This window comes from Colletes gigas, unplaced genomic scaffold, assembly GCF_013123115.1.
Source record: "Colletes gigas isolate AHSC1104 unplaced genomic scaffold, ASM1312311v1 Colletes_gigas_Sc00023, whole genome shotgun sequence".
In the NCBI taxonomy this organism is placed as follows: Eukaryota; Metazoa; Arthropoda; class Insecta; order Hymenoptera; family Colletidae; genus Colletes; species Colletes gigas.
This window is the reverse complement of record NW_025106652.1, coordinates 647,888-669,133: the sequence shown is the minus strand read 5'-3', so window position 1 is coordinate 669,133 and position 21,246 is coordinate 647,888. Positions and strand designations below refer to the sequence as shown.

The following is a 21,246-nucleotide window of genomic DNA, read 5'->3' as shown; positions in this document are numbered from 1 at the left end:
TACTTTATACCATATTTACACATAGTCTTCTATTCAGTCTTCTGCCTCCCATAAATCGCATGGTTTATCTAACACTAAATTCTACCAAAATTTCTTGCAGTTCATGTACATCATTCACTTGCGTTGAATATACGATAGATTTTCAATGGCTTCAAAGAATAATTAAATAGCATGCTATCTTTTAACTCCTTAATCCTATCTTGCAAGCACTATGATCCTAAAGAAACTTCCATCGTCTTCAGAGGTGATTCGATCGACCCGTGAACCTACACAGCCGCTTACACTGACTCCATTCAGCTGAAAGACTTCTTCTACGAATCTTACAAGCGTCTACTTGTTTGTCAAGTACTAAAACCCTTTTTCATAGCGTACCAAGCGGTTTCGTCGGGATCCGACGAGGGAACGGATGCCAACGTCACTTGCTCGCTCCACCAGGAGTGTAAGTATATACGTATCTAACAGTAAATATATTCCGTTTAAGGCTGATGGCTAGATTGTCAGTAGTTGACTACAGTTAGTCTCGAGCTCTCATATCAGGCCAGTTAGCTCGAGTTACTCGCCGCGTAGCTCGACTCGTGAAATTGTAATCGGGCCCGTCTACGTCGTCTGCCGACTGATTGCCAATTCAACGCCCCCGCGACGCTATTCGCTCCCTCTGTAGGGGAAAACGAAAACTACAAAATATGCAACGACTCCATAACTAAGATTCGTCCCTCGACGTTAAAAACTCCTTCGCTCGAGGCATTAAAAGCTTAAAAACCACTCTAGTACTTTTCTTCTACTCGGTCATCGCGCTTTTTCTTATAAAAGCGACCTGAACTTTTATCAAATTTACATATTTAAATAATGGTGGCTCTCCTAGGGGATGGTTATGCAATAAGACGATATCGAACGAGTTAAACCTAACCCAATAAATTTGTTTAGAGTCTTGCATTCATCGGTAGATTTGGAACGAGTCAGGGATGGGGTAAGACGAGATTCACAAGCATGCCCGAAATCGGAAATAGATACGGTGGCGCCTGCGCTCCTAAGTCGCCTACTTTTACCCCTGTAACGATAGGCTTGCGTTTGACAAACATTCACTAGACGAATATCAAGAAGATACGCCTGTATTCCACTAATAATAATACAATTATTCATTGTCTGTGCAAACTTGAATCGTTGGAAATATTAAGCACCGCCTAGTAAACAGTCTAATTGCTTACTAATGTCTGAAACGGTTACAAAGTTTCTAACTGTGTTAAAATCTGCAGGCGTAGAGGTTTGGAAAGTTTTATAGAAAAAATTCCATTTAGTTACATTTCAAACGACAAAATTTCTGTCCAGATGACTGTAGGTACTTTGTTTGCGGTCTTCGGTCAATTGATGATTATTTTGGCAATTTATTGAATACCGCGTACTTCCTGTAGATGGAATTAACTTCTCCGCACCTCTCTTAACCGCGGATCGAAATGGATTTAAAACCGAGGACAGACCAATGAGAACATTTGTGGGCTGCGCATGCGAGCTTCGATAACCTACTCCTGTCGCAAGGAGTACTGCTTACCTGCCAGTCGGAGAAAAATGTTCCGTTGAGGTTCAGATTCTACTCGGTTTTTGTCCCCGACGCGAGTGAAATTTCGTCGACGGTGTAACGTCAGAAATGAAATCGTTAAGGGTGCGGAACGCGAGGGTGATTTAATCGGCATGTCGACCGAAGAACCACTACATCGATCGTCACCTGGTGTACGATAACGCGATCTTACTCTCATATCTATAAAAATGTAAATTTGGAAACATGAAAGTCTGACAACGGTAACAACAAAAGAAAAGAAAAAGAAATAAATCAAACGTTTCCAAAAATATTAAAGGTGTAACCTAAACAGGGATCGTTTATTGGCCCTTGTAAACTTTCTCTTTGTAAACGCATCGTCCATAAACCGAAAACAACGATTCTGAAAGTAAAGCTTAAAACCTGAAACGAAGCTAATCTATTGTGACGAATTTCCATTCTTCTGTAACAAAATCGAATTACAAATTAAATATATACATATAAAACAACCAAACCCTAAACAATATCAACGAAGAACGTCGGTATTGTTTTCGCAACCGGCGATCAATCGTTGATAGAAAAATTCATCTCGTTCGTCGATCAAGAACGCGCCAAGTAAACGCAAAATATTAATCGGTAATAAAATACATTTGAGGAACGTGAAAGAAATGTTAGAGGATAGCCAGGCGACGGCGACCACCGACTTCCTCTTTTGGTTCAAACCGGTGTCCAGAAGTCAACGAAATTTAGACAATTGTCTTCTCGATATCGTTCCCACGATTCTTCAACATTCCTCGAGGTACACGGCAAAAGAATTATGTGACAGAGTCGCCAAAGAAAGAGGATGCAGCCTGGAGCTGAGTCGTTGAACCGAGTTCATTCTGTTTGTTTGGCTCGGTGTCATTGTCGTCGGTCACGTCCTCGTTGTTGTCATCGAGGCCGTGATATACGGATCAGGAGGACCTGGCTTCGGCCAGGTACAATTGCAAAATGTTGGCTGAAATGGTTCGACTATCCTACCAGCATCGAGCATTTTACTGCTACGTGACCCTCAGTGTCTGGATCTTCCTTCTCGTTGCTGGTAATTTGGAGAACAAACTGCTTAACATTCTCTTTCGTTCGTACCATTCGTTTCCTTTTTTTCATCCACTCTACAGCATTACTTCAGACGCATAGCACATCCATCCATTAATCGTCTGCAAACTTACTTAAAAAATGTCAGAAACGTTGTAATCATAAAAATCGAGGAATTTGTTTTATCTTTATTTTTCTATCTTAGATGTAATAATATCGAATTAATTAAACATATAACGTATGCCTCCGAAGATATCACAGAACGTTGTTTCATCGTACCGTAAACGGTCAATGATAAACACACGCAGCAATGAGATTAACTTGTGCATACACGATTTCGTGTAATCGGCTTTGACGGCAAGCTAAATGCCGTGTACGTAAACACGACTGTAGAACCCTTTGACATTTCATAACTTTCCCTTATTTTTTTTTTAAACGACTTATTATTTACGTAAAAACAAGTACACCTACAAGCTTTCAATCTACAATACCATCTCGCTTTTTTCATTTGTTTTCTACTATGTATTTTGAATGCTACAAGTATAATTACTACACTATCTAAGAAATAAAATTATATATTTTAAACTCTATAGGTATGTACAAATATATTGGTGTAGAGGAGAGAAGTTCTATGCAAACGAAAGTCCTGGGGAATGATATTTCTATAAGGGAGTTTCCTAGAAATTTAAGAGCAGATATGAAAACTAAAAAAATATTTCGATTTTGTAATCAACCTAATGAAATTATCGCTGAAACTGAAGGTACTATGAGTGTTATGTTTGTAATAACATTAAGTAATTGCTACTATGGAAGCAGTACAATAACGGTGCTATTTGCCTGCGTACAGGAAAATTGGATGGGAACCTAACATTGAGTGGTATTTTGGTATTTATACGGCACGGAGACAGAGGGCCTTTAGCTCACATTCGAAACATAAGCATAGTAAATTGTGGTGGAGACTTTGGTTCTACACCAGAATTAGAAAATCTATATCAGAACTATGTAAACTTCCTGCAAAATGTCTCCAGTTATTCCAGAACATCATGGGCACAATTCTTAGGACCGTTCCATGGTTTCCCTATGTTACCTGCTAGTTCTAAGGATTGTCGAATTGGCCAGTTGACGACACTCGGCATTGGACAACTTTTAAAAACTGGAATTGTTCTTAGAAATGCTTATTATCATAAACTCAATTTGGGAAATGGCACCATATCCAATAAAGATATTATCGTCTATAGCACTAGGTATCGAAGAACAGTCCAAAGCGCAGTTGCCCTATTGTACACTCTTTTGGAGACCGATGGTTTTCAAAACTTGGCTAAAGTAACTATGCAGGAAAGTCAAAGCTACGCATTTTGTAATATGGATTGTGCATGTCCAGCTGCTGAAAAATTCTTCAAACAACATGTAAAAGTAAGTATATTGGAAGAAACATTTCTAACGCATTTTGGGAGATCGTCGTACAATGAACGTTTTCACAGGAAATGTCAGATCATCTCAAATCCCATCCAGCAGTGGCAGAGCTGATAAAACAGGCTTCCAATGCGGTCTTTGAAATCCCCGATCAAGCCCAAACGATGGATCCTAATACCTTAAAAGATGCGTTATTAACATATATTTGTCACGGTGCTTCCCTGCCTTGCATGGACTTTGACAATCAACGTGTCTGTGTAAAAACGGAACACGTAACGGGTTTGTTCGCATACACGGAATGGGAATCAAAGCAAGTGGCAAAAAGCATCAACCGTCGAAAGTACGGATTATTAAGAGCGTATGGGCTACTTAGAAGCATAGTTTCTTACATGTTACGCATAATATCCGAAGCAAAACCAAAGATAGTTCTCTATTCTGGACACGATAAGACTCTTGAGTATCTGGCAACCGCTCTTGGAATTTTCTCCGACAAGTTAACAATGCCACATTACGCTTCCCGCTTTGTCATTGAAGTTTACCGCATAAATCCGAGGAACGAAAACCACGTAGCCAGTGACTTTTACTTCCGCGTAGTAGTAAATGGTAAAGATTTCACACAGAAGATACCTTTTTGTAAAAATGCAAATTTCTACAGCGCAAATTACGTTGAACGTTCGGACGTTGAAAGGACGCGAAAAGATTCAAAATTATGCCCAATAGAAACGATCATTCGCCAACTTCACGACGATTACTTTGGACCGTTTAATGCAACGAACTTTAAAGACGCATGCACTAATCACAAACACGGATAGTTTAAACAGGAAATACATTACATTGGACATTTCTTAGCGGGTCAATTGCAAGAATGCATGCACCAATCACAAACACGGATAGTTTAAACAGGAAATACATTACATTGGACATTTTTTAGCGGGTCAATTGCAAAGATGTGTTCACCAATCACAACGGCGGTTATTACGTTTACTTTTCCTCGCAAAAATATAAATCTGCACGACCAATCAGAAATGCAGAAAGTATGCAGTTCGTGCAATTCACTTCCGTTATAGCTGCACCAATCACAAAACGTAAAAGAGACTTTATATTTAAATTCTCTTCGCATATACCAATCGCGAATCCTGTTAATTTGAATACGAAGATATAATTTGGAACGGGTTAAACACTTAAATAGTTTATTTCATAATTTTTTGTACACGGAAAGTGAAGAAGGCGACTAGAATTGTTTTTCAAGCTCTTCCGAATAACGACCTGAAAATTCAAATCTTTACGAGTTCGAATGGAGCAAATAGTGTTATATGATATTTTACAAAGAAAGTATTACAAATTTCTATAAGATTTATTACGATTAAGTACGATTCGTAAGACGTAGTTTCCAATTAATATGGAATTGGTAATTTGCTACTGAAACCTCAAAGTATAAAGTAAAAAGAAAAAGAGAGTACAGAATTATTACTTAAACTACATACGATTTGCACTGTTGAAATTGTAACTGTAAACGAATAATAAAAAAAAAAGCCTTACATTTTTAGATTACGTTTAACGAAATCGGACGTAGCTTTAGATATATCAAGAATATACAGGATGCCTTAAAATATGCAACAGCACCAGAAAAGATAATACTTCTTTTTAAGTTCTATTACGTATTTTATAGCACCTTGTATAAAGCTAGATGATTGCCATATATTTTATCACGCATCTTATTGTAAATATGTAAATAACATCTAACTTCTATAAACGACGATTGTATTCTGTCTTTTCATGCATCACTGAATAACAACAAAATCATAATTAGTTATCGTTGCAAAGAATGTACAAGAAATAATAGAACTCTGTAACTTGCTACCTACATAACTGTTGATTAGTATTATTTTCCAATTAGTTTGTGTAAAACGTTCCATAGTGTAAAGATCCAAGACTTCTTTTGCATTGTAAAATTAATTCTTGTTGTACATTGGGTCCAGAATCCTCATAACACAATGATTACACTAAAGTGCTGTTAAACAAGTATCCATTGGGGGAAAAATTGCACATTTCAAATAGTATTGCAACTGGTACAAACTGAGATTATATTTATTGAAAAATACACAAAGCAACGAGTGTTAAATGTCTTGTTGAATTGAAACAATAGGTACCTTTTGTTAAAATATACAAATATATCAATATATCGATATGGCGAAAATTATTAATTCCTTTCTTGTTAATTCCATAAAAAGTCATTCCATACTTTATTCATAATATAAAAACGTACATATTGTCAATAAATAAATATCAGACACTTATTACAATTTACAAGGCACATGTTTGCATTCTTAAAAGGACTAACAATATGATTAAAACTATAGTTTATCGTAACTTTGGTAAAATGTGATAAATGAGTACGTTTATTTAGAACTAATGTATTTGTTCTTCTCTGCAGTATTTAAAACAAAGATACTAACGTAAATAGCACACGGTAGATTATGATAAAATAAACGTGCGAAGGCTTGACGCGTATTAACAATTGCAGTCTGTATGCTATAGTTTCTATTTACTCTGTAAGAAAAATACATGAAAGAAAGAATAAAATTTTAACAACATTTTTGACTAAAATGCCCCGTTTACAATTGTTTCCATTCGTCGACACAAATGGGAACAGCAATCCCATGCAAGCCATGCACTAGTGGCTGCATTTAAAATCATGATACTTCAATCACAGTCTCTGAGCATATTTCACGCTCGTATCTTAATGTTTACAGGACTTAGACGTTCGTAATACTATTCTGGAAGAATCTGACGACTCGCACACTCCACCATTGCTAAACCTAATGTCTCTTGAATATTTTTTAACCGTTGATAATACTGTTCAAGCGCAAATTCTCCAAAGCCACCATCACCACTGAAAGGGCAATCAAATTTCCAAAATTAAAGTATTCGCTTTAATGTTAATATATGCTCACAATGTGCGTACTTACTTTGATGTCGGTTTTTCTCGAACGGGAGGCGAATGATTCGTAGTAACTTTTTGCACCGGTATAAATGCCTGATCCACATTCCATAATAACGTCTTGACCCCTATTCGTTTGCCAATAGATGACCTCAAAATCAACCATTTCATTCTGTGTATACTGACGAAAACCAGCGCTGCACTCTTGAAACGTACTTTCGGCGATTTTTTATTGCGAGCTATGATAGTATAAGATCGTTGTTCTTTAGTTAACTGAGATAGAATCGTTAACGTGTTTTCTTCTGAAAGCTGGTAACCGCCTACAATGGTTAATAAATAACGTTTTTGATACGTTAAGGCTTTCCGTCTACTTTCTGCTCGCATATATTTTCCATAAAAGTGGTGCAACTGCAAAGACAAACATTATTATAGGCAAATACAAAAAGAAAGTAGGAGGTAACTATATCGTGAAGCAAAAAATTACCTTGTCCACATAATCTGGACTTAATACGTTTACGTCTTGAGAGCTTCTACTTCGCTTCACTTGAGCTTCAAGTAGTTTTACCCGTTGACTAAGTTGCTCCTTCTCTTCCCGTGCTTTAATGAGCTTTTCTTGAAGCACACTCTTTTCATTTGCGTACTTTTCATTGATATCGCTAAGATCCTATTAAACAGAGTGTTGGTCATTAACACTTTCGTTACAGTCATGTTGGCCATTGTACGGGATAATCAAGACATTTTACCGCGGACACAGTGTAACATTTGATACTTTGTATTATGCAAATTATTGGTTCCTTATTTAAGTTATATTACCTTAATTTTCTGTATAAATTTGGCAGGTACATTCTTCTCTCCTGTAAATTTGCTTTTCAATTCTTTTGAAAGATCTGATTCCCTTTTAATGGTCGCTCTCAGATCCTGTTGCAACTCGATTATTGTATCTCTTAACTTCTGCTCTTCGTCCTTGCAGGCGGACAATCTCTTAAGCAAATCTGTTTCTCTTTCTCTGAGAGTCTCCAAAGTTTCAGCTAGTTTCATTTCCCGTTCAAGGGATTCCGTTACTTCTCTCTTTGATTGTTTCATATCAGCTTCTAAATCCATCTATCCAAGAAAGAATCTTAATTAAAAAATTTTCAATTGCGTTGCAAACGGAACGTTATAAAATTAAAGTAATATAGGAAGCTGGTAAGTTGCGAACTCACAAACTTGCAAACTCACCAGTTCCCTACAGTATGTATACTAACCATAACTTCCCTCGCGTTATTTATTTCCCTTCTTAATGCCTTAAGCTCATTATGTTCGGTAGTACTTTGCTCCTGTCTTCTATTTTCTGTATCGGACATAGATTTGATCCTTTTTTGTAGCCACTCGCACTCCTTCTCTCGAGCCTTGAAATCCTCTTTGGTACGCCTGAGATCAGTTTGCAGATGGTCTTTGATTCCTTCGATCAAAGCCAGGCTACTTATCAGTTTCTCTTTTTCGTCTACTTCCACCTCTAACTGTTTCTCGAAACGATTCTTTTCCATCTGCAATTTCCTTACAGTATCTCTCAATTCCGCATTATTTCGCTCTGCTTTCTCAAAGTTTTCTACGAGGGTCAAGTATTTCTTCCGCTCGGTTTCCAAAAGGTCAGTCAGTTTTGGCAAGTCGTCCGCTTTCTGAGACTGTACGTGATCTTTCATCAAGCTCAACTGTATTTCCAGACTTTTGTGTTCTTGACGTAATAACGAAAGGTCATTGCGAAGTTTCGCTTCGTTGTCTAGAGATGTCTTTAGCTTATGTTGAAGGAATTCGATCAACTCCGAATCTTGAATATGTCCAGACTTCATCGCTCTATGCTCCTTCTCAATTTGAATCTTCAACGATCGGATTACGTTCTTCTCAGACGACAGTTCTTCGTCGAGTTTTGCCACTTTCTTAGACTCTTCTGCCAAATTTGATGTAAGTTGAAAGATCCGTCCTTCGTACTCCGCAATTTGACATTTAAGTATTCCTCTCTCAATCTCTAAATCATCTTTCAGATTCTTTAATTCTTCGTTAATTTTATTGGCTTGACTTAATTGCAATTTCAGTTCCATACCTCTTTGTACTCCTTCCTGATGATCTTGGTGCTGAGTTTGTTTTTCTACTCTGCACGCATTATCCTCTGCATCGCTTTCAATAGCATTCATAATTTGCCTGTCTAGATGTGCTGACAAATTTAGTTCTCTCTGTACCATGTCCTCGATATCAGTATCGTCCTGTAATCGTTGTGCAGATAATTTTAGGTCGGACAATTCGTGGCTCAATTTTTCTACCACGTCTCGTAATTCAGTGTTTAGTTTTCGTTCGTCTTTCAGTTTCCTTCTTAATTCCACCACGTTTCCAGATTCCTTCATTTTGTTCTGTATCGTCTCCAAAGCCCTATGCAAGCTTTTGCTGTCGTCACTCATCTGACGTATAACTTTATCCTTTTCCTTCAAATATTCCTGCAAATGATGTATCTCTTGATCCTTCTCATTTGAAGGTGAAGATGTTCCTGAGAAGCTGCTACGTCTAGCCATATCTTCCAATCGTCTGATGATTTGATCTCTATTATTCAGACCTTCCCTCAGTCTCTGAATCTCGTTCTGACACTCCATGATCTCCTGCTTAGACGATTGATATTTGGTCTTAAACTCGTACAGCTGTTTGTTCTCGTTCTCTATCTCGATGTTGCGCGTTTGAATAGTTTCAATAGTGATATCTTTCTCAAAGATCGCGTCCCTCAGATTTTGTAATTCCTTTATTCTTTCCTGTAACAAAGTACTGAATTTTCTTGCCTGTTCTTGTGCCTTTTCTTCCGTGTCCTTCAGTTTTGTATTTTCCAAATTTAATTCCATTATAATTTTCTGATTCACTTGCATTTTATTCTTATGCTCTTCGATCTCTTCGATTTTCAATTTTAGAACATTCTCTATTTCCTGCAGATCTTTCTTTATTTTACTTTCGGACGCGTGCGACAACTCGTATTGGTTCTGATAGAAGCATTTGTCTCTCGCGAGTGTCTCGACCACTTCCCTGAATTCTAGCTGCTGTTCTTCGTAATGTTTTTGCAAAGCCATCAAGTCTGTCTCGCGTTTTTCTAGAATCGTTGATTTCATCTGTAACTCCTCCCGCACAGTTTGCAATTGATTCTCCAGGTTCTCTATTTCCTTAATTGTCTCGTTAATGGAAGTCTGCGTATGCTTTATCGATGTAACATACAATTTGTTCTCATTATTGCTCTCATTCCTACCATCGGATTCTCTTTCTGGGGACTCATGTATCTTGTTGTTTCTTTGTCTCGATTGTAAGAGATGATCTGTCTCGTCCATCGATACGCTGTTCCCTGAAGTTTTTGATTCAAATCCACTATGTAACAATTCTATACCTACAGATGGCTGATTAGGTGTGGCTGACGAACTCTGAGAATGAGTTCCAAGATCCAGAGGCGGCACTTGTATGACCATATTAGAAGTATTAATTAAAGGCACCATAGACTCGTCTGCGTTTTTAGATGACATAAGTGAACTAGGAACTTTGAAAGCAGACATATCGGGAAGTATTTGATTTACGCTCATCCCTCGAATAGCTTCTGTCGTTTCTTCGCATTCCGAATGAAGAGACAAAATATCACTCAACGTACGAGCACTATTCTTTGCGTCTGCTTGTCGCGCCAACTCTCGTAATTGCGTTTCGTCCAAATTTAAGGAGGAATATAATTCAAGTTGTTTCTCTTTCTTGGATAAATGTTCCTTCAGGTGATCTATCTCTTCGTTCTTGTCTGCCAACATACTATCGATCAACCGTGGCAACTCTAACTGAGCGTGTTCTTGGACACCGACCTGTGCCTGTAGAATTCTCTTTTCTTCCTCGGCAACTTCCAAATGCTCTTTCAATTTTTGGATTGTAGTGCCCTCCACCTGCACGATATTTGCAATTTCTGCTTCTTTCTCTTGCAACAGCTGATTAACTCTGTCCAATTGATTCTTCATATCCTTCAACTCCAAATCTTTGTCGGCAATGGTTCGTTCTAACGATTCAAATTTCGTAGTGGCTTCGTGAAGTTGCAATTCTAAACGCGACGTAGCCTGTCTTTGAGCAAACGGGGCATTTTGTTTATGTTGTTCCAATCGGCCACGCATTACTTCTATTTGGAACAACTGTTCGGATGCAGTTTGCTGCAAGATCTCTTGTTCAGCCTGTAGGTCCTCGTTCTGATTCTTGAGAGACGACACTTGCATTTCTAAATCCTTGATTCTCTTGAACACAACTTCTTCGGCCCTGGCATGTTTCATCATTTTCTCCTTGAGTTTGAGCAATTGATCGAGAGGCAACATTGGCGGTAAAGTAGGATCGTCCGGAGTAGGACAACGCGACGCATCTATCTGTTCTCTGATGGAAACATCTTCGCTTGGTTGACTCAAACTCAAATTAGAGCTACACATGTGAGCAGATTCTAAATCTTTGATCCTCTTGTCCAATTGTATTTGCATCTCGCGAAGTTCTGTTTTCATTTGCTTTAACGCAGCAGAATTGACGTTAAACTGTTCCGAACTTAACTTGTGCTTTTTTAATTCCTCCTTGAAAATTATATTTATTAAATAAAAAAACATATTCTAGGAAAGTTTAATAAGTTCTCCAAAACTTACCTGTAACAGACTTATATGTTCGTTGAGATGTTTACTTTCACTACCCATTTTAATCGAATCCAGTTCCTGTACCAATTCATGTTGGTTCTTAGTTTGGACCGCGATCACTGTTTCTAGTTGATTTATTTGAATTTGCAATGATTCTTCTTTCTCTGTTTTCATTTGTAGTTGCTGTTCCAAATCAGTAATGATTTCTCTGAGCACCCAGATCTTATCGACAGCTGCTTTCAATTCACTCTCAGTTTCTGTTTTTTTAGCCTCTGTGTCCGATATAAGGGAGGACATCTCTCGCATCTGAGACTCTAGAGCCTCCACCTGAATTTCATTCAATTCTTTAATAAAAGTTTTTAACTATTATTTCAATCTATATAACCACAACCATAACTAGTTATGAAGAAGCACCACCAACGTGTAAAGCATACAAGTATTTTGTTAAAGTGAATATCATGTTCAGATACAAGCTTCCAAACCAAATATAATTGCATGCATAAAAACTAACTTGATTTTTATTAAAGTAAAATCTATATTTTATACTGTCTACCATCCTGTATATCTGAAATCCTGTCGAATATACTGATCAATATAATAAATAGAATACAACTCACAGCTATACTGATGTCAGATGCTTGAAGCACAGGGACGTCTGACGTTGGTTCAGGTGATAGTGTAGTCTGCTTTGTGCAACAAACAGAAAACCGAAACCAGAGTGCAGGAAAACTCGTGTTAATACAATTAGTGACAATGCGTGTTATAAGCTGTCTAATTACAGTGTAGTACAGATCAGTATTTCTCAAACTTCATCTTTCCGCGAACCTTTATAAAGAAAATATTTTGGTGGACCAATGTTTACCAAAGCAATGCACAGAACTAAATGTGAAAATATTTAGTGTGTAATACTATAATACACTTTTATTTATCTCCCTCTGCCGAGGTTTGCGGATCACAATTTGAGAAATGCTAATATACATAACGACGGCTATAAAAACAAAATAAGTTGACATGTAAATTCCCATAAATTATCGATTAGCTGAATTGTTTTTAAATATTTAAAAAATCAGGAAAGATTATGAGAAAAAACCCAATCCAAAACAAATAAAAATTATTAATTTAAAGGTTTAGCTCTTATACTTGACTTTCATGTAACCATACAATTAAATTACAACTAAACCAACAATTATAAGTAGTATTTTATATTTGTTTAATTTCCAAAAAAGCAGTCACGTTGAGTGCGTATAATTATTTCAGTTTAAATTGTATACCGTTTTAGTTGAAGGTATAATTTTAATTTTAAATATTTCGTACGCGTTTTAAAACTGCGGCCACCCTTGATTGTCCTTTCTTCTTTTATAACGAATGCAAAATATTCATAAACGTACCTCGGATGTGATGCGTAGATCCCGTTCCTTTTCGCGTTCACGATCTTTAAGTTGTTCTTGCAAAATATGTATTTGCTTCGTGGTTTCATCTCGTTCCACTTCTCTCTCGCTTGCCTGTTCATCCAAGAATCTTCGTGTTGCTTTTAATTGTTTGTCTGCTGCCTCGATCTATACATTTTTGAAATATTAAAATTGATGTTGAAGTCAACTTGAAAAAAAAGGTAATAATCGAATAATTTATAAACCACACATTGAATTTAAAATGAGTAATAAATGTCTGTTAAAAAAATACTGTTAAATAAATACATAATAAAATTTGAATACATCATCAACGCAAAATATTAGTTCACATCCGACAATGAGTAAAATGCAATTGCAGTGAACACTATAATCGGCATGCCTCTATAATTTAAAAAAAGAGTGCATTTATGCCAAACAAAAAAAAAGCATTCGAAAGGAATATTCTGCAAAATTTCTATCTTTTTCGAGTCGCATCTAACACTTAGTGTTTTACTGCTATTAAAAAGATTGTATAATTATCATAAATTGCTAGAATAAAAAAGTTACTTTACAGTATTGATTAGATACATGCAAAATAAAAATAAAAAAACAATACACCATAATTATACATGCTGTGGTTAATTGGTAGGAAGTTACTGTTATTTTCTGTTATGATTGTTGTATTATGAAATCAGAATGGTATGACGATTAGTGAATTTCCAGGCAGAGCGTTTTATAAGAATGAAATAGATTCATAGCGTTTTCAATTTACCGTTAAAAATTGTTCAAATGCGGTTAAAATTACGATTAACTTACGGAGCAGCTTTTAAAATAGTATTAGTATTTCTATAATTTACCTTTCGGCGGCAAACCCTGTGAATGTATGGGGGAGGAGTAGGTTCTAAAGGCACCTGCTGGCAAGATAACAGAACGCCGATCAATTCTTTAAAAACTGCATCACAGAGCCATACAATTTTACCCGTCGAATTTTTTCATTAAAATATATATACATTTATTCATAATATTTGTAATAAATTTTTTCCGTCACTTTGTGATATTTGAACAAAATTGCATTTGTTATCTGAAATATTTTTCTTTAAACAACCAATTAATACGTATTTAATTAAGAATTAATCAAAACGAATAAACTTAGAAAACTTTTCATTTTTAATCGGAACAAAAAAGTTGTATGAAAATATATATTTATACGAATAATGAGACTGAATATGGTAGAACACCGTGATTTTACTATTCGCTATGAACAATAATATCTTGTGCAATATACGAATACTAAAGCTCATAGATACAGATAAAACATGAATATTATGAACTACCAAATACATAACTCATTTTCAATATGCAATACACCACAATTTCGTCTTATGTAGCATACCAATTCTATGTAATGAAAATTCATGCAATTGGTGCACTCATCGGAGGAGAAACATTAAATTTACCTGTTGTTGCAGGTCTTCTTTCTCTTTTCTTGCATCTTCCATTAATTTCTCACTTTGCCTGCACAATTCCTCTATCAGTTGTAACAGTTCTGTACTGTCTCCCCCTCCGTTCGATAATACATGCCTCGCTAGAAAATGAATAACACTTACAAACGATATTTATCATGAAGTCGACTTTACAATGTTACCTTTTTCTTGTAGTTGTGAAAAATCTTGCAGCGTAATGTCGCTGGTAACTTCGTTGTTCTCTCCATATCCTTCTGTTATGATTTCTTTCTTATTTTCCAGGTTTATCAACTTTCTCTGGAGATCAAGGATCGTAACTTTTAGTTGTTCCGTTTCTTCTTGGTAACCTACGATCAGGAATTCTGCATGGCGCAACTTCAAAGTAAGCTCCTCGTTCACTTTATTTATCCATGTAATCTGCTTTGCAAGTGCGCTACGTCGATCACCATCAGTGGTCAATGTAGTACCGAGAATTTCAGCGCTTTCGGTCTTCAAACGACGTATGCAATTGTTCAATTCTTGTTTTAGTTTCTCAGTAATATCATCATTTTCCTTCATTATAGTTGGCAAGTTTTCGGTATCGCTGTTTATTATAGATATTATTTCGGTAGTTTGCGGAGCGAAATGAACTCTCTGAATCCTTATCTGCGAAGAATTTAACGCAGTGCTAGAGTCTTGACTTTCCAATTTTTGAATTTCCTCAACCTGGGCAGACTTTTCACTACTAACACTATCGCATAATTGTCTTTTAAGAACTTCAATGGTAAGAGTGTTATTCACTTCTTCTTCGCATATAACGAAGTACTTTATTAACTCTTCAACCAAAGTCTTGAGAGTGGCACATGTTTTACTCAAACTATTTCTGTTGGATAAAAATGGAAAATGTATCTTGTAAGTACAATAGGGGCTCATAAAAATGTTTAATCCTGTTAAGATGTAAATACCTTTCTTCAAGAATTTTGCGATCCACGTGCAAAATTTTGTTAGAATCTCGTTTTCCGTCATAACTAGGACCACTGTCTACCCTAATTTTATTCAGTTCCTCTTGATGGCGATCAATCATTCTGGCTACGTTACGCGAATGCTCCTCTTTCAAACGACATAGTTCTGCAGTATGTGTTTCTTTCAGCAACTGCATTTCACGTTTTGCGTTGTTGGTAAGTTTATCACGCAATTCTAGTAACTCTGACGACCAATTGTCCTCTGCGTCCGACTCGACCATTAAAAGCGCCTGTTTAATAAATAGCATCAGTGTAAAAATAGTATATTAATTCACTATAAACACTATATTTAAATAAATTTAACCAAGTCCTATTTCTTGCAAGGAAAAAATGTACTTCTTCTGTTTTCTGCAAAATAGTTTGTCAGAAATTCGCGTGTTTAAATCTAAAGCTACCTGAATTTGTTCTTGAAGCGCATTGACAATATCCACTTTAGCTAGTGCAATTTGTTCTTCCAATTGATGGTTGTAGGCCGCTCGCAGTTGCGTTAATTCACCGTTTTCCAACGCACCCGCATCCCATTCTGTTTGACAATGCTGCATGCACACATGTATGATCACACAATAGCATGTTAGTTACAAGAGAAACTACACGTCGCGATTCTATTTAGTTTGAAGGAACTTCTTAAGTTCCAAATCCGTAATTTCTTTCCAACTATACACTCTATTAATTGGAAGCTACTCAAACATGATCCTATAGAACTACAATTCTTTAAAGCAATAAGTCCTACTCGTAACTTCGATGACCGAAATTGTTTAAACGCTGATCTTTTCCAAACGCAAATTAAGAAAACATATACATAGCTTACATTCATTACAAATTGAAATATCATGCATTTCTCTCAAAACTATTTGGGACTTTTTGATTCTATTTCAACAAACATATATTATTCCCTTCTACTGAGATAAAACATACCAACTATGAAGTGAAACCTCCTGGTTACGGAGGTTCACTGTATAGCAAAAGAGCAAACAAAAAAATGTATATTTTTGTTTTATATTAAGCAACTTTTTCACACAAAGAAAAATACTCAACCATTAACAGAAAAAGTAACACACATGAAGTTCGTTAATTACGTAAATAATAAGTACAAACACATTTAAATATTGCACTTACCTCATTCACCGTATTTCGTAAAAATCCATGCCTCTCTCCCCTGCTATCATACAGATCTCTTTCATACCTATTTTTCTGATCTTCTAAAGCTTTTTCATAATGCAATTTTATATCCTGCACTTCAATTATTCTATTTTTCAATTCTTGTTGCAAAGCTTTAATAGTTGTCTCATATTCAAGCTCCGACTTATTAAGACTGTTAAAATTGTTTCTATTAAGCTGCAAATGTTCATCCCCTAATGGAGAAGTAACTCTCGAACTACGTTCAGAAATGTTTGAAACGTTCAAACAGTCGCCAGCACCTCCGAAATATAAACCTTCTGTTAAATCTGCCACTTCACTGTCATTATCAGACATTTTCTTAGATTGTTGGCTAAATATTTCTTCAGAATATTGCTTCTCCATTAGCAAACATTTCTGCTCGAAGTACATTCGTAATTCTTCCATTTCTTTTGCGTGGCGCGTTTCCAATTCGGCTTTCAAATCATGCAGCTCGGTAGTACCTCCTTTTACGCTTAATGCTAATGATTGCACTTTATTAATTTCTGCCGCAGTTTCAGCTTTTATCGCATTTATTTGTTCATTATGAACGCAAATCAATGCCTCGATCTCTTTGTGCAACGACTCTTTGTCTGCTCTCAATTGATTCACAAATTCTTGTAACGAATGAATGCTTTCTAGTTTCTTCTTCAAAATTCTATTTTCTTCCAATGCACGTTCTTTTTCGATAGACAAATCCTCCGAGAGCATAGAATAACGGTTTAATTTGTTTTTAACTTCCTCATAATCGACCAGTTCTTCCTTCAATCGTTCTAACTCTTGTAACAATGTCTCATTTTCTTCTGTCGCTGATGCAAGCTTCGCTTGCAAAAGCGTTATTTTCTTAGTGTCAAGCTCTTCGTTATTCTCGTAGAAAGCTTTATTTGTGTCCGTACTTTGATCGTGCGTTGTGTTCATAGAAGCATTCATAGTTTTATTTGAATGAAATTGCTTCATTAGATTACTACTATAACTTGACGTTGATGTTGAAACGTCAAGTTTGCTGTCGCTTGATGCTAATGTTTGATTCAACTTCTCTTCCACCTCTGCGCACTGAGCCCACGCAATGGCCAATCCATTTTTCAGGTCTTGACACTCCTCCTCCGACTTTTTAAGCTTTTCCGTCAAATCATATATGTTTTTCGTAGATTCTGCGAGTTCCATTACTTTTTGTTCGAGTGACATTTTAAGTTTTTCGATCTCCTGTTGATCCTCTTCAGTTTTATACAATAATTCACTGACAGCATCTCTTTTACTTTGACCAGATAATCTATTCTGCTCAATCGTTTGTAAAGAATTCTGACCATTCGGCTCTTTCTTTTTCAACAGGCTGAGCTCAGACTTGTATTTATCACACATATTCTTCATATCCTTCAACTGTTTCTCGTATGACTTTTTAGTGAGATTTGCTTCGTCTAGCTCCGCTTTCGTTTTGCGGACATCATTTTCGAGACCATCTATTCGATTAACTAGAAGCTTCTCCAATTCTGCTTTCTCTTCGAGTTTCTGCTTTGTTAATTGATATTGAATCGCCACTTCGTCGAAAGTTTGATAACTGGTTTCGTTTAATTCGCTCAGTGTGCTTACGTTTATACCACTCAGTCTTGACAAGGATTTTTCCAAGTCATAAATTTTGTTATTCAAAGTTCGTTCGTGAACTTGACTGTTCTCGATCAACGACTGAGCCGCAGAGTATCTCGACGACAAGTCATCTAGTTTGAACTTCAAACCTTCATTCTCGACTTTCATCGTCGCAGCGTCTGTTAAAGCTTGTTCTAAAGAACGTTCTATACTTTCTTTTGATTCTAGAATTGCAGTTACAGTAACATACTTCGAAGTCATTTCTTCCAATTGCAGTTTATGCAATTTGATTTGTTCGGCAAGCATTTCTTTTGCCTTTAGATGGTCCAACTCTTGCGTGCGTCGTGATTTCTCATACTGCACTTTTAGCTCATTTAGTTTCGATTTGTATTGACTTACTTCAGCTTGAGCTGTTTGCTGAGACTCCGAACGATTCACTAATTCTAATTTTAGAGCCTCAACAGTTTTTTTATAGTGACTCATTTGAGCTTGGAAAATTGAAAGCTCTTTGGCATGCCTAGTTTCCAAATCGGGTAACTCTTTGTTTAAACGATCAGCCAACATTTTATTTTCTTCCTTCAACTGTTTCAACAGGTCTTCATACTTCTCCTGAATATTCATAATTTCTATCTCTTTTTTCGCTGATAACTCCTGAAAAATAATATGCAACAAATGATCTCGAAACGTTCAAGGCAAAGCTTGTATGTACAATAAATAAAGAAAAACGATTAATCGGTCTTAATTAAGCTTGTGTATTTTAAATCTGAGTCATCTTTCAATTCCTTATTCTTAGGTCATTATTAATTGCTTTTCTTTATTTATACAAAGCTATTAATAACAGGAAAATAATTTCACTCAGCATACTTTTAACTCCTGTTGATGACGCGTCGTATTCATATTAGTTTCGGCCGTAAATTTTTCTAAAATATGTTGCATGTCCTGCTTTATTTTGTCAACGCGCGCCTCATACTGTTTCTGCTGCTCCAAAGTCTCGGCAATGTTTAAATTTTTGTCAGCTGCGCCACTACGAATTTTTTCGTTTAAATTGTTTATTTGCAATTTGTAGTCACTGATTTCAGCATTTCGCGTTTCTTTTTCCATTTCTAGCATTTGTACGTGTTCTTGAATTTGTGTCAATTGGCTGGTCAATTTTTGTATTAACGATCTTTGATCACTTAAAGTTGTTTCTAAGATATCATTCTAGAAAAAAAATCAATCCATGCATGGAAATTCAAGATTTTCACAATCTTTTTCACAATGCTTACCTTTTCTTGTAAATCCATATCATTTACTGTGCCAGCATTACTCTTGCTGGGTATCTGTATGGCATTCATGGAACTCAATTGATTAACAAGAGTATCTCTAGAAGATAATGATTGTTGTAAGGACCATGTCAGTTCTTCTATCAGGTTATCACGTTGATTTATTGCTTTCTCAAATTCTTGCAACTGTTTAACAAATGCACAACTATTAGCATATACTGTGTACATAAATAAACCTCCCAATATTTTTTCAGAGAACTATAGTAGTGCCCATATAAGTGACAGCATCTTTGCCCACTTAATTGTTCGCGGTTATCCCATCAATTCTTAGAAGCCAAGCGGCTTTGGGCATCGAGCATGTCAAGCATAACTTGACGCCAGTCGTTATCGATACATTGTACATATGGTTTTGGGTGCCAGCTATTATATCTTACTCGCATTTATCCTCTTTCCTTATCTCCATTGAATTCTGAGAAGTAACCATGCCCACATAAATGATCGCGACCAGGCCCAAGCATGGTCAGTTAAGTGGGCACTACTGTATTAAGGATATAATATACCTTTGTATGATACAAGGATATAATATCTCTGCCATGTATACTGCTCTGTGAGGAATTTGGAGACGAAGCCTCTGCCCTTAAGTGATCTATCTCTGCATGTAAAGCTTCAACTATGGCCTCTTTTCCCTGTAGTAACTCTTCTAATTGAGCTACCCTTCCTGCGAGACCTTCCAAATCACCATCTGCTTCCCCTTCACTCATACTAACACTACTTTGTGTCATATCTCTTGAAGAAACACCCTCGTGCACCTATATTTTACCAAAATAATATTTCTGTACCTTCTTAAACAGTTTATATGTATTGATAGAATATCTTGTATAATATCCATATAAAGTATAAATAAATTTATGATCATTTTTTTGAAAGTTATTCTTACATAAGACTCTCTGTGTCCTAAAGATTTATCATTATGGAAAGATTCTATATCGGATGCTTCGTCCGTTTGACTATGGCCTGAGCCTTTAGCTTTGTTAGCCCTTTCTGCCTTGTATTTTTCCAACTAAAATCAATATGATTTTTATTCTGAATGAGCAGAGCTTCTATTATAAATATTGTACAAAATTCAATAACTATACAAAGGAGAATTTTTTATCAAAGCTAATTTGTACATGTTCCAAGGAACTCCCTTCCCTTTAACAAGGGGCATAACAATTAACGATTAAACGTTCTTTAACCCATGTTATTGTAGTACAAAATGGGCGAAAAAATAACATCACAAGTCTAATAAAACTGAATAGATAGACCTTAGAGACATGAAATAGATAATGTTAAACAAAGAGAGAAATTGTTTGACCTACCATCTCTCTGCCCGCCTCCAAAGAGCGTCGTCTACGCTCATCGTCGTCATTTGCTTTACTCATTTAACGAATAAAATGATATCAATGATTGTTTAATTAATAATTTAAGGATGAAACGATCTGAATTATTAACTGACGAACAATTATCAGTTTGAGCGACATCCGCTACATTTCAAACCACGTGTTTCAATCGATCACTGTGAAATTCCGTAAAACGTTTGTTGACCGTTGTCGATTTATAAAAATACGAATTAATGTAGCGTCCGGTACTCCACCATAGATCTTTGATTAGATAGATCGTGATCTATCATCGTAACGTAATATGATGAAAGCATTTTCAACGAAGTTACTAAACATTTCAAGTATTGCAAAGTGTACTGTTACGCTATCACGTGAACGTAGGTTTAATGCACATAGCGCCACAACGGGAATTAATTGT

At 36.2% G+C, this 21,246-nt stretch overlaps 2 protein-coding genes across 8 annotated transcripts; one reads left to right on the top strand and one right to left on the bottom strand.

Annotated features, from left to right (window-relative positions):
- The first annotated feature begins 1,560 nt into the window (after nucleotides 1–1,560).
- Nucleotides 1,561–6,121, top strand: LOC122401327 (2-phosphoxylose phosphatase 1). Its single transcript, XM_043403407.1, has 4 exons — nucleotides 1,561–2,612; nucleotides 3,199–3,366; nucleotides 3,453–4,018; nucleotides 4,087–6,121. Exons 1-4 carry the CDS (start codon nucleotides 2,522–2,524, stop codon nucleotides 4,828–4,830), a joined length of 1,569 nt encoding a protein of 522 aa, XP_043259342.1. The 5' UTR covers nucleotides 1,561–2,521; the 3' UTR covers nucleotides 4,831–6,121.
- Nucleotides 6,122–6,361: 240 nt separating this feature from the next.
- Nucleotides 6,362–21,044, bottom strand: LOC122401326 (pericentrin-like). Of its 7 annotated transcripts, none has more exons than XM_043403399.1 (19): nucleotides 20,808–21,044; nucleotides 20,387–20,509; nucleotides 20,010–20,258; nucleotides 19,453–19,635; nucleotides 19,052–19,387; nucleotides 16,568–18,838; nucleotides 15,847–15,987; nucleotides 15,395–15,681; nucleotides 14,633–15,312; nucleotides 14,445–14,572; nucleotides 13,845–13,901; nucleotides 12,988–13,155; nucleotides 12,217–12,282; nucleotides 11,612–11,926; nucleotides 8,204–11,542; nucleotides 7,773–8,060; nucleotides 7,444–7,623; nucleotides 6,988–7,367; nucleotides 6,362–6,911 (listed from the first exon to the last, which is right to left on the bottom strand). In XM_043403399.1, exons 1-19 carry the CDS (start codon nucleotides 20,868–20,870, stop codon nucleotides 6,791–6,793), a joined length of 9,375 nt encoding a protein of 3,124 aa, XP_043259334.1. In that variant the 5' UTR covers nucleotides 20,871–21,044; the 3' UTR covers nucleotides 6,362–6,790. The 7 variants fall into 7 exon arrangements, with proteins under 7 accessions (XP_043259334.1, XP_043259335.1, XP_043259337.1 ...); XM_043403400.1 differs by having other exon boundaries at nucleotides 13,845–13,898; XM_043403402.1 differs by lacking the exon at nucleotides 12,217–12,282.
- Nucleotides 21,045–21,246: the final 202 nt, after the last annotated feature.

What these genes read in the sequence shown, in the direction of transcription:
- LOC122401326 (XM_043403399.1), bottom strand. Translation starts at nt 20,870, where the DNA reads ATGAGTAAAGCAAATGACGACGATGAGCGTAGACGACGCTCTTTGGAG. An exon ending in TACGAAATACGGTGAATGAG is followed by an intron (nt 15,988 to 16,567) that starts GTAAGTGCAATA and finishes GTGTGCATGCAG; the next exon opens with CATTGTCAAACAGAATGGGA. An exon ending in CGAGAAAAACCGACATCAAA is followed by an intron (nt 6,912 to 6,987) that starts GTAAGTACGCAC and finishes TTGCCCTTTCAG; the next exon opens with TGGTGATGGTGGCTTTGGAG.
- LOC122401327 (XM_043403407.1), top strand. Translation starts at nt 2,522, where the DNA reads ATGTTGGCTGAAATGGTTCGACTATCCTACCAGCATCGAGCATTTTAC. An exon ending in AATTATCGCTGAAACTGAAG is followed by an intron (nt 3,367 to 3,452) that starts GTACTATGAGTG and finishes GCCTGCGTACAG; the next exon opens with GAAAATTGGATGGGAACCTA. An exon ending in TCTTCAAACAACATGTAAAA is followed by an intron (nt 4,019 to 4,086) that starts GTAAGTATATTG and finishes ACGTTTTCACAG; the next exon opens with GAAATGTCAGATCATCTCAA.